This window comes from Solanum lycopersicum, chromosome 2, assembly GCF_036512215.1.
Source record: "Solanum lycopersicum chromosome 2, SLM_r2.1".
NCBI classification, from domain to species: domain Eukaryota; kingdom Viridiplantae; phylum Streptophyta; class Magnoliopsida; order Solanales; family Solanaceae; genus Solanum; species Solanum lycopersicum.
Window position 1 is genome coordinate 50,518,579 of NC_090801.1, and position 13,029 is coordinate 50,531,607.

Here is a 13,029-nt window from a genome sequence, read left to right on the forward strand (position 1 = left end):
ACGATTGGTGTTAGATGATATTATCTGGGTAATCCAAATACTGAATGAAGGTGTGTCATCCATAATGTATCACAATTTTGATAAAGAAAAAACAAAAAAATACAAATCACTTTGTAGAATAGATACTAAGATCCATGAATGATCCACCAATAATAACTGATAAACTTGGTAAACTTGTCGATGTGGTAGGTGGTCGAAGATAGTTAAACAGAAAGGTTGATTAAGAAAATTGGTGAGGAAAAAAAAATGAATTGAAAGTTGGAGAAGATGAAGAATGTACCTATTTTGATGTTAAATATAATTTGACTGGGGAGAAAAAACAATTTTAAATTAATTAACTGATAAAATTGTGGAAGAAAAATAAGAAGAAATTGATGGGGTGAAATAAGAAAGAGAAAACATGGGTTTCGGGAGTGCAGAGTTATGTATCAGCTGTTGGCGTTTTGGAATAAAATGAAGTGAGATTTTTATCATTTTTTCAATATTTATTCAACTTTCACATATCGCAAACAAAAAATTCATATTTGTATGCTATAACAAAGTTTGCATAATTGCACTCCATAGCAAACATAAAACTGTATAATTTGCTATACATATACAATTGTATAATTCGCTGGCCTAAATTGTATAATTCGCTGGCCTATTTCGCTGCAATTGTATAATTTGCTTTGCATACAGTTGAATCGAATTAAAATGTATGTATATTGCATAACTATAAGTGTATAGCAAGAAGATATATGTTTTTCTTGCTTTATACAAAAACAAAAACACAATATATATACTTCTGTTGTATAAAACTAGAGAAAATTGTATTTCACTGTAATTGTATAATTCACAATTGTATAATTCGTTGGCCTTTTTCTCTGCAATATTTGAAGTAAAATGTTTGTAAATTGTATAATTAAGTGTATAACATGAAGATATACAATTTTGCATGTGTATATACAATTTTCTCTCGCTTTATACAAAACAGAAACAGAATTATACACTCTGTGTATAAAGCGAGAGAGCCGAGCGAGAATGGAGAGTGGCGAGCGAGATTTTTGGGAGAGAGACGCTGGAAAATTTAAGCTAATGTTTGCTATGGAGCACAATTAAATCAAACCCTATTTATTCCATTTATTTTAGGTTATTAGTTTGCTATTATATACAATTTTCCCTAAAAACAATTCACATCTACGTTAAGTTAGTTTGGGCTGCATTCAAACACTTACCAATTCGGCCCAAATCCGTTTACTCCCTTCACAAGAAATGTTCGACAAAAGGCGGCACCGAAATTACAACAATATCCCCAATCTAAATTGGTCAATTAATCGATCCTCTTAAACCCTAGTTTTGACTACGCCATAGTTGCAGGGTTTAAGCTCGTTCATACCAGACATTGAAGAACTCTGTTAAGCTTCACGTCAATGTTGTATTCGATCTTCTTTTGATTCGAGCAAGAAATTGCTTTGTTAATAATGGCAGCTTCGAAGTTGTCTTCAATGGCAGCAATGGCAGCTGCAGCTGCCATTGCTGCTACATCTTCCACTATCCCAAACCGTGCATACGCTGACTCTCCATTTCGTTTCAACCCTTTTTCATCTCCATCTCCTTCTGTGCCTTCATCTTCTTCAGAGTCTCCTCAGGCCGACTCTTCCGAGTCAGATGCAAAGGATTCTTCTGAAGATTCAAGAGGTGGGTTCAACCCGGAATCCTTAGAAAGGGGTGCAAAAGCCCTTAGGGAAATCAATAGTTCTCCTTATCACAAGCAGGTGAGTGCTTTCTTTGTGAAATTTCCATGGTTTTTGTTGTCTTCTTTTGGTGAACAGATTAATCTAATTTTGGGTTTTGATTTTTGGTAAAAGGTGTTTGATGTGATGAGAAAGCAGGAAAAAACCCGGCTTGCAGATATTGCTGCGGAAAAAGTTCATTTTGAGGCAATCCAGGCTCATGCAGATATTGTAAGTCTTTTGACTACGCATGAAGCATGTCAATTGGAGGACCAGTTAAGATGGTAGATGTAATTGTGATAGAATTCTGTAGATAGAAGTAATAGAATTAAGAAAAAGATGGGGAACATATTAGTAATCTTGTTTTTAATGTTGATAGAAATAAGAAGAAAATCCTTGAGTAATCTTTTTAAAAGAAACCACTTTTGTTTTGGTTTCAAACCGAATAATTTCGGCAAATTCAAATTATTTTAGTTCTAAAAAATAGGCAACTAACTGAGACTTAGTTTTGCAAAGTCAAGTCGCATTGACTTCCGGAAACAATGTACGAGTGTGTTTGGTACGAAGGAAAATGTTTTTCACGGAAAATGATTTTTTGAAAATGTTCTCTTGGAAAATAAGTGGGTCTCTTTTTTTCTAGTGTTTGGTAATCTTACTTATTTTCTAGTGTTTGGTAAGTAAACAAGAAAATATTATCTCAAGAGCATTTATATGTTATCTAGCAAAATGTTATGTGGCAAGTAGGGATAGGAAGTGGGTGTTCGGGGGGGGGGGGGGGATGGGCAAAGGGTGAGGGTTGGGGAGGAGACAATAAAATTGAAAAGACACTTAAGCAACTTGTTTTTCCCTACTTCCATTAGGGAAGTCATTTTTCTCATTTTTTAGGAGCTTGTTTCCTAAGAAAATGTTTTCCAAACATAGGAAAATTAGAAAACTGTTTCTGGTAAATGTTCACTTCTATACCAAACACACCCGTAGACCGTAGTCTAACCATTTTTTGTCAAATACATTAACCAACCAATTATGTTGAGTAACAGTCTCATCCAGATACAAGGCAAAATCTAGTCCAAACAAGTGATTAGTTTAAAGAATATTTCAAATACAGATCTTCCAAAACCTAAACCATAAACCATAAACCAAATGAGATTTGGTGTGCATTATCACCTCTTATGTGTTAGGATGACGTGATTGCTTTAATTCTGGTGTACATACGTAAAGCACAACATCGTTGTTTTATAATGGTGACATGTTCAACTGTGAATATCCTTTACTTCTTGCTTAGTTATTATCAAGTTTTTCTTACACTATATCAAATGCGCTTGTGTAAATGCAGGATAAACAGCGACAATGGGGAGAAGACCAGCGGAATCTTTACCAACAACAATCACAAGCCAAGGCACAAATGTTAAGATATGAAGATGAATTGGCTAGGAAAAGAATGCAGGTGTGTAGTGATTTGCCTGCTTAATTAGACTTGATTCAGCTAGGACATGTCATCTTGAGTATCAAAGTACTTGGGAGAAATTATAGTTTATTAGAAGCTCAAGTTGTATACATGTGCTTACGTTTACCATGTTGTATATATATATATATATATGTATGTATATATTTTCTTAAAAGTAGACTTTGTCAATAATAAAGGGCTAACGAAGAGAACAAGTTGGGCTAAGATAGACAGGGTTCCATCAGTTTAGCTAAAAAATGCTCGTCTGATAGAATTTTCAAAGTTGATGGGGATCAGTTAAACAGTAATCATTGAAAAAAAGGGAACCCTAGCACCATCTCCAGTCCACTAGTTGATTCCTGAAACTAACTAACTTTGAAGTGTTCAAAAGGTTATGCTTTAATGCTCTGTAGCACTGCTGATGCTTCATCCTTCTCTTCACAAAAACTGGACCAATCATGCCACAACTTATTCCATTGTTTGACAGCTAAAACATTGTATGGGTACTGGGCAGTAGAAGAGAAATTGAGTCCTCCCACTTAATATATGATACTATTTCGTATAGAAATTATATTGGGCCTCATTACTTTTCCTGAAAGTTGTGCACATTATAAATCTGCATTTTTGTTTATTTCAGATAGCATAGAATATGTATATTGTTCTTGAATGCTGAAATGATCTTACACGGGGACCTTGTTGACTTTTATTTACATCATGATTACAGACTGATCACGAAGCTCAAAGGAGACACAATGCTGAACTGGTTAAAATGCAAGAGGAGTCATCACTACGAAAAGAGCAAGCTAGACGAGCAACAGAAGATCAAATTCAAGCACAACAAAGACAAACTGAAAAGGAGAGAGCTGAAATAGAACGAGAAACAGTAAGAGTGAAGGCCATGGCTGAGGCAGAAGGTAGGGCACATGAAGCTAAACTGACTGAAGATCATAAAAGGAGGATGCTGATGGAAAGAATAAATGGTGAAAGAGAGAAGTGGCTTGCAGCCATTAATACAACTTTCAGTCATGTTGAAGGTATGCTAATGTTGTTAGTATTTTTTATCCAAAAAACTCACTGACATGTTGTACATGGAAATACATTTGGCATATCCGATGCTTCTTTTGGTAGAAACTGTTATGACTTTGTACTTATCCCAAAGGACCCACAATAAAAGGGGAAGGGAACTCGTCATTCTCCATTACGTCTTACTTAAAGATTTTATATTCTCTGTAAATTTTTGTAGTTGTGTCATCATATTAGCGAAGTTGTTATTTATGATTGACCAGGATAAAAGTACCTAAAAAGAAAAAAAAAGTATGATGTTTTTTAGGAAGGTGTTGGATGATGAACCACATAGAATAGGCTATAAAATTGTTCTGCTATTTACAGTATTAATGCATCTTTTTAATATTACTCTTTACAAATAGAGCAAGAGTCAGTGGAACTGTTTCTCAATCCAATTTGCAGAGGGCTTCCGGATTCTATTGACTGATAGGAGTAAATTGGTAATGACTGTTGGCGGAGTCACTGCATTGGCTGCTGGAGTTTATACCACCAGGTCTATATTCTACTCTTTCATTTCCATTTCCCTTTTATAAAACTCAACTTATGGCAGTGATACTCGAAGTGTGTACTTCTACTACATTCCTAGATCCAAGACCTATGATTGAATTTTGGTATCAATAGATGTCTGATAGCCAGAAGACCTATAATAGCTCAAGTACCATGGTTAATTTGTGATGGAGTGATGCGATATGTGAATTCTAAATTATATCTTCCATTTCTTGATGTATATTTTTCCTTGAGCTGTTCTTACCATATCCTCCTAAAGATGTTTGGTACAGGGAAGGGTTACTGAAAGTTTTTGATGGTTGAATCTTGTCCATACTAGATTTCTCTAAGACAAAAGATCTTGGCAGGATACCTTTTAGATTTTTTGGTTTTGCTCATTCATGTTGGTTGTATTTTCTTTTTGTCTTGCTATTTTAGGAGGATAGTGATAGATAAAGAGCTCTACATGTGGGATTTGGTAAAATTAAAGAGATTCTAGGCCTTTCTACTAAACTGACAGGTTCAGAGAAGTAAATAATATCAACATACATGTGTTTGAATTTTTTTTTTTGTGTGTATTGACATTATTTGACTAAAGTAAGGAAACAAATTGACAGCTTAATTCTCCATATGGAAAAAAAGAAGATATTATTCACATTTTTAGCCATGTGAATGACATGATTATATATGACTACTCAATTAACCATGTGACATTTTTATATTTCCCTTATTTATCACCTTATTTTGTTACTATAATCCCAGGGACCTTTATCTGTTGAACATGTCATTTGCATCCCACTTGATAAACAGTGTCAACTTGATATCGCATTGATCAATAATCTTTAACTTCATTCTGCCCTGGAGGTTGGGTTTTTGAGCTAATTTGGAGTGGAGTTCTGATTATTGCTCATTCATATTCTGTTTACTCCAACATATTAGCAAATGCATGAATTTTGACTTGAAGACAATATATTAATGTAGCATTTTCTTTGATTGGTTATCTTAGAAAAAAAAATGAAATTGCTTATAGAGATCTGGGGGAAGAACCAAACTTCAAGAATGTTAATCTAATAACAATTTATAATTCTTTAAGTGGTCAGGGATAAGAACATTCTTGAAGTCGTGCTTATCATTGGGGTTTCAGGGTCAGTTAATTTTGGGGTGGTATAGCAGAAGGTAAAGGTATCCTTGTAGGAGGTGGATTTTGGTTAAATCTTGTGAAGGAGGTCTCGGGTGTTTGTGAGGAAGAGAGTTATGATTTTAACTTGCTGAACTTTTGCCTAAAGAAGGTGAGCCAAATGTTTGGTTTTGGTGAGGAGAATGTTAGCCTCCAGAACAAGACAATGTGAATCATTTGAGATGTAACTAGGTTTGTTATGATGGTTTGAGTAATGAAGAAGATAGTGGAGGAATTTTTTGGAGTTCCCACGCATGGTTTTCTGATTTGATGGAGGAGGAGGAAGAAGAGGTGGAGTGTGCATGGTCACAACAGATTTGAAGAAGAAAACAAGGGTAGTGGTGGAGGTGGTGAAGGTGGCCAGAGAAAGAAGACAACATACCCAGTGTAATCCCACAAGTGAGGTCTGTAGAGGGTGGTGTGAACACAGACCTTACCCCTCCTTGCGAAGGCAGAGAGGCGTTTCCCGTAGACCTCACTCAAGTAAAGCATTTTAAAGCAGGTAAGAAAAGGGGATATAGTAGTGAAGAAATCATGGTGAATATAATGGAGAAAGAATTGGCTAAGAGAAATAGTTCAAACCTTTTACTTTCTTTGGTGAGGTGTATAATTAATTTAGGCTCTTATGTTGTGAAGAAGTGCCAAACATGCGGTTCTACATGTCCGCAAAATGCTTAATAGGCATAATTTAGCAACATGAGGTATTCAATAGGTACCCTGCAGAGATGAGGCGCCTAAATGAAAAATGGTTACAAGTTTGAGGGTCTCCCGGTGTATTTGGCCTTGTTTCAAACTTTAGTAAGTCTTTCATTTCTTGGTTACTTGTAATATGGTCATAAATTTAATCATCAAATGCACCTTACAGCTTTATGAATAACAATTAGGTGCAAGGAAAGACTTGTACAAGTAATTAGACGATCATCAATTTGTTTTGTCTTTAAGAGAATTTGGCTGTGGGCCTTTTTTGCTGATCACTTCGTACTCAGTGTCCTATATAATTTTATCTGTTGGCCACTTAGTTTTTAGAGTAGTAATTATATGTATTTGTTCTTATTTTTTTCTGTTAATACAGGGAAGGTGCAAGAGTTACCTGGGGATATATTAACAGAATTCTTGGTCAACCATCATTAATTCGTGAATCATCCATGTCAAGATTTCCTTGGTCAGGGATGATTTCTCAAGTAGCAAACAAAGGACTCATATTTGGTACAGCTGCTGGATTGTCAGCAACTGGACAAAGTACATCTGCTTTTGGGAACATTATTCTGCATCCTTCTCTTCAGAGGAGAATAGAACACCTTGCTAGGGCCACAGCAAACACCAAGTCTCACCAGGCACCATTTCGCAATATGCTCTTTTATGGTCCTCCTGGCACTGGGAAAACAATGGTTGCAAGGGAAATAGCAAGAAAATCGGTACACTTCTCTCATATTCTTACTTTTTTCTCAACTATAATGTTGCTCCACTAGCTAATTGTGCAATAAATAAGTGTGAATGTTTTCATGCTATTAATATCAGATTTTCGGGCAACCATCATTAATTGCTCCTATTTTTTAACGTAAATACCCTTTCATCTATTGAGCAGGATGAATAACTGCTTATGGCAATGAACGGACTAACTTTTCACTTTCCTGAACTATAGCCAGAAGTTAACTCTTTCCACCCTTCCCCTCTTGGCTTCTCCCTACCAAATTATTTAGAAGAGAAGGAACCCCCCGGCCGCCGACTATTGCATTTCTTGAAGTTAGGGAACAAAGGAAGGAAATAACCTTTGTAGTTTTTTCTTCTTTTAATACCAAAAATTATTTACGAGCTAAAAAAAATTCTTTGAATGTTACAGGGTTTGGACTATGCCATGATGACCGGAGGAGATGTTGCACCCCTGGGTGCACAGGCGGTCACCAAAATTCATGAGATATTTGATTGGGCCAAAAAATCAAAGAAAGGCTTACTACTTTTCATTGATGAGGCTGATGCATTTTTGTGCGAGTAAGTAAAATTTTAGTGCAGTTGCTTCCTTTTAGAATGGTACTTATTAACTGTTCAATGATAATGATATGTTGCCGTTTGAGTTACTTTTCTAAACATAGAACAGACTACTAGAAATATAAATTTAAAGGACAGTGCTCTTCTTTGATTGCAGGCGGAATAGTACATACATGAGTGAAGCTCAGCGAAGCGCTTTGAATGCTTTACTCTTTCGGACAGGTGACCAGTCACGAGACGTAGTTCTTGTCCTCGCTACCAACAGACCAGGAGACCTTGACAGTGCTGTCACTGACCGTATAGATGAAGTTATTGAATTCCCTCTACCTCAAGAGGATGAGCGTTTCCAATTGCTGAAGCTCTATTTGAACAAGTACCTTGCTGGTGAAGGTGACAGTGACAGCGATTCTAAGTGGGGACACCTCTTCAAGAAGAGCCCGCAAAGGATAACCATAAAAGATTTGTCTGATGAGGTGATTAGAGAGGCTGCTAAGAAGACAGAAGGATTCTCTGGGCGTGAGATTGCAAAACTTGTGGCAAGTGTTCAAGCAACTGTATATGGGAGCCCAGACTGCGTTCTTGATTCTCAACTATTCAGGGAAATTGTAGATTACAAGGTCGCGGAGCATCACCAACGAATAAAACTAGCTGCTGAAGGGGCTGAGCCAACCTACCAGGGGAATTAACTAGCCCCACAGAGATTAACATATAATTTTTTATTGACATGAACTGTTGAAATTTTGTTTTTCTCACCTTGCAAAATTCATTTTTTTTCGATGTTAAGATTATGTAGTTTAGGGTCTACCTTTCCTATCCCAGTGATTGGAAAACATTGAGGGGTAGTAGCTCCTTGGACTGTAATTGTATCGAGTTTATTATGCACCACAGGCTCCATCAAAATAAGTTAATTTAGAAACCAACTTGTTATATGTTTGGCTAATAGTAATGACTGAAGTATGAATCCTTATGGAGGGTCTTATCTGAAACAACTATACTCCAGACCTCATTTATAAGACTATACTAAATATATTATAATTATTCAATTTATATATGGTCAAAGGTGGAGTGCTATATCGCGCATGCCTACATTTCAGCAAGTAAGAGATATAACAAAAGCAACCAACCCTAGTTCCTTGATTCATCATCTTAGAGTTTCATTAGCTCTGAGAAATTATCAAGTTTCATTTTAGAGAAAGATGGTCTGAAATCTTTCTAACCTATATTCGAAATATTAACTATACATTCCAATTTTACGGGTGTCCTATTATTCTCATGAACTTCATATTTCTCTATTTTCTACACGCTTAAATGCTGACCTGTCTTAGAAGGTGAGAACACCTTTTCTAGACGCGTGAGAAGGTGAGAACAACGGAAATTTTCTCTTACTCCAACGATGATCTTCCCTACCATCAAATAAATCATTGTTTCTTCTTCCTCATCATTAACCCTTGTTCCTTTATTTTAAAAATATCATGATTTTCTCTAAAAAAATAAGTAGGGTTTAGTTGTTTATATTCATTTCTACTTCAAATCTTGAATTTAGGGTTTGTCATCTGCACCAATTTCTTATTTAAGTCTCTAATTTAAATTTTGAATTTTCTCGAAATTCATTAAAAAAGGCAAATGAAAACTTGAATAAACTTTGTATGGATGAATCAGACTCAATGTTGTTACGAATCTAACAGAAACCTAAGGGATAAAACAAAAACTCGAAATAAGGGATAAAGAACTAAATTTTTACTAAATCAGTTGATAAACTACGAAATCAAGTTGAAACTACACAACAAATGCTTTCGATCATCAACAGAAATGCATATGCAAATGGAGAAGGAAATGAAAAAGAGAAAGGATATTTTTTACTGGTCTTTTACGTTTTAGGAGGAAAATGAAAAAAAAAAACAACAGGAATTGAGAGCTGAAAAGTGGGGGACTCATCGCGTGCAATCACGTTGGAATATTTGTTTGGTTTATATATTGTGGTCAACGTTTAAGTGGGTAGAAAATAAACAAATATGAAGTTCGGGGGTAATAGAACACTCGTGAAGTTAAAGTGCGTAATTGAGATTTCGGGTATAGATTGAAGGGGTTTTCTCTTCATTTGTGAATGAATTAAACGATACGAGTTCTTATTAGTTTAATAGTTCATCCAGATTTAAGATTTCTTTCATCCATTCTGCATCCGCGTTGAGGCGATCAGAGTGGAACCACTTGTTTCTTCATTTACTGTAACAATGCTGGTGTTCAATTAAACCATTTCATAATAGGTTATTGTTACGTTGACGACATCTTGGAATCAAAGTGTGTAGGACAAGAAGTGGGACATCAACTTTTAAAGCAAAAGTTAATGTCCAAATCAAGGGCGTAGTTAGGTCAGACGAATCTAATAACTTTTTTCGTAAATTTTATATTTATATTAGAAAATTATGTATTAATATGTGAACCTCTAAAAATACTGATTGACATCTTAATGATAAGAAATAAAAAGAATATTTTGAACCCCCAAACTCCTAATACTGGTTCAACCTCTATCACTCCATGCAGAAGAAGCCAAGATATAATCTTCTCTTCCACGAGGCAGACAAGCCCTACTTTTGTCTCCACGTTTTCTTTCTACTTGCCAGTTGCCACTCAGGGTGTGTTTGGTAGGAAGAAAAATATTTTTTTGAATAATAAGTAGATATTGATTTATTTTCTCATGTATGGTTGGTGAGTAGAAAATTTTTTTCAAGAAAGATTTTTAGTGTCTGATTTATAAATGAAAAATCTTTTTGAGAAATATCTTTGAAATTGAAAATATTTTTAAAAAACAATCTTATTTTTTTGGACGGAAGGAGGGGGGGGGGGGGGGTCGAAAGTAGGGGTGAAAAAATAAAAATCTGAAGTTGAAAATATTTTTACAATAAACAAACTTAAAATAAAAAAGGGGTCGAGGATCAAGGTGATTTTTTTTTGTTGAAAGTTGAAAATATTTTTGGAAACAAACTTAATTTTTTTTGACTAGAGGGGCAGGAAGGGTCGAGGGTAAGGGTGTACAAATAAAAATAGAAAATAAAAAATAAAATAAAAAAATTAAAAACAAACTTGATCTTTTTTTTTTAAGGGGGTGGGAGCTGTTAGGGTGGCTGATGGGGGTGGGGGGAGGGGGTAAAATATAAAAAAACCGAAACTAGAAATCTTTCAAAAACAACTTTTAATTTGTTTTGGAGTGGATGGTGGTAAGGGGCTGGGCGCAAGGGTGGTAGTTGGGTAAAAAAATTGAAGTTAAAAATATTTTTAAAAAATAAGTTCTAATTTTTTTTTTGTGGGGATGGGGGTTGCTGGTTGGGGGGTGGCCTGGTTTAAGGGCAGGGACAAAATTAATTATTTTTTTCAATAAAAATATTGTAATTTGTACTTAGAAATTTGGAAAATATTTTTTTTAATTTCTGAATGGAAATTGTTTTCGAAAATGATCTAATTTGGAAAATATTTTTCAAAATATTATTCCAACCAAACATGAAAAAATTAAAAAATATTTTTCAAAAAATATTTTCCTTCGTACCAAACACACCGTCAATTCCTATTACATATGTTACATTGATGAGATTGGAAATGCAAGTGAGGTAGTGTTGTAAAATGGGATCACAACCAGATTTATTTGTACTAGCTAGTTTATGGAAATGTGCGATTGTACGTTTCTTTCGTGCGAATATTTATATAGATTTATTATGTTGGTGTAATATACTGTAAATATAATAAATTAGAGTTGAAAATAAAATAACAATTTTAAAAAATATATATATTAGGCAGAGATGCAGATATCTCATTTTCTTTCAGGAGATTCAAGCTCGCTACGACATAATCTGCATCGATCCAGCAGTATCATTCTTGACTTGTCTTCCTTTAGGATACAACAGTACAACAACATCGCATAATCCAAACAACTTTATATCAGTTGAAGAATTCAAAGCTCCACTAAATAACACATTTCTTCAATATATAATTACTCTCTTTCGTATAGTGTATTAATTAAAATCTTACAATATTTTTCTTTATTTCAACTCTCTTTTACTACTAACCTCAATACAAACTTCTCGTATTTTCTTATATTATTTTTCTTATATATTTCTTACTCGAAGTAAAAGAAGACTCACTATTTATAGGGGAGAAAAATTCTTGTTATAAATAGAAAGAGAATAGTCAATCGTGTAAGCGTATGACCTAAATATTTCAAAAGTTACCAAACATAATGTAGTAGCCAATGAACCTTTGTAATATGAGTCACATCAATACAATATTTACAATATTAAAATGCTCAATATATGCTATATATCCGTACAAAAGTGATTAAAATTTTATGAAGATATGCACGTAATAAAATGCAATATTACTAACAAATCTTAAAAATAAGACAAAGACATACCAACTAAGAGGTGCATTTGACTGTTTAAACTATTCCTTTTTAAGAAGCTAACGATAGATTTTGAACTTCAGTTAGTAGTTAGTAAACTGTCAATAAAATAACAATTGTTTTTTGAATACATAATAATTTACAGACTTATATCATTAAGAAATTCTTGGTGCCAAGTAAATACATGCAATATTTCTTGTAAAATAGATGTCCATACAATATTCTTGATGACAAGTAAGCAGAGGCGAACCCAAGATTTAAAGGTTTTGGGTGCACCAATATAAACATAGCTCAAATATAAGGTCTAAGCTAAACATAAAATAAAAATAGTCTTAAGTGGGATTTGAACCTTGGTCTAGGTGGTATTTCTACCTTATACTAATTGCACTAGAGCACTTTTATGTGTATTATGGGTGCACTGTTAATTATATCTTAGTTTCTACCAGTTTTTCAAAATAGATATACATATATACATATGATTTTTTCTGAAGTTACGGGATGCACATGCACCCCGTGGTAAAGGGTAGGTCCGCCCCTGCAAATAAGTGTGTGTGTATATATATAGCAAAAAATTGTCAGAACAAGTACGAAAAAAATTACAAGACAAAAAAAATACAAAAACAAGTGAAAAGAAAATATTACTGTACATTTGTTATTTTCTCATCCCTCTTTTTAGTTATTTTAGTATCGATACTCATTTCATAGCATGTTATTAGTACGAGGCTCCAATTTTTCAATTAGTGATTTTCTTTTCTATTTAAGCACAATT

General features: G+C 34.3%; 1 protein-coding gene across 1 annotated transcript; it reads left to right on the top strand.

Moving 5' to 3' along the window:
- Nucleotides 1-1,246: 1,246 nt before the first annotated feature.
- LOC101266596 (uncharacterized) lies at nt 1,247-8,790 on the top strand. The gene is made up of 8 exons (XM_004233472.5): nt 1,247-1,754; nt 1,848-1,943; nt 3,046-3,156; nt 3,881-4,190; nt 4,624-4,714; nt 6,957-7,299; nt 7,725-7,873; nt 8,028-8,790. Exons 1-8 carry the CDS (start codon nt 1,461-1,463, stop codon nt 8,554-8,556), a joined length of 1,923 nt encoding a protein of 640 aa, XP_004233520.2. The 5' UTR covers nt 1,247-1,460; the 3' UTR covers nt 8,557-8,790.
- The last annotated feature ends 4,239 nt before the right edge of the window (nt 8,791-13,029 follow it).

Excerpts from the sequence above, each read along its gene's own strand:
- LOC101266596 (XM_004233472.5), top strand. The coding sequence starts at position 1,461 with ATGGCAGCTTCGAAGTTGTCTTCAATGGCAGCAATGGCAGCTGCAGCT. Across the intron at positions 4,715-6,956 it reads GCTGGAGTTTATACCACCAG|GGAAGGTGCAAGAGTTACCT; the intron begins GTCTATATTCTA and ends CTGTTAATACAG. Across the intron at positions 7,300-7,724 it reads GGGAAATAGCAAGAAAATCG|GGTTTGGACTATGCCATGAT; the intron begins GTACACTTCTCT and ends TGAATGTTACAG.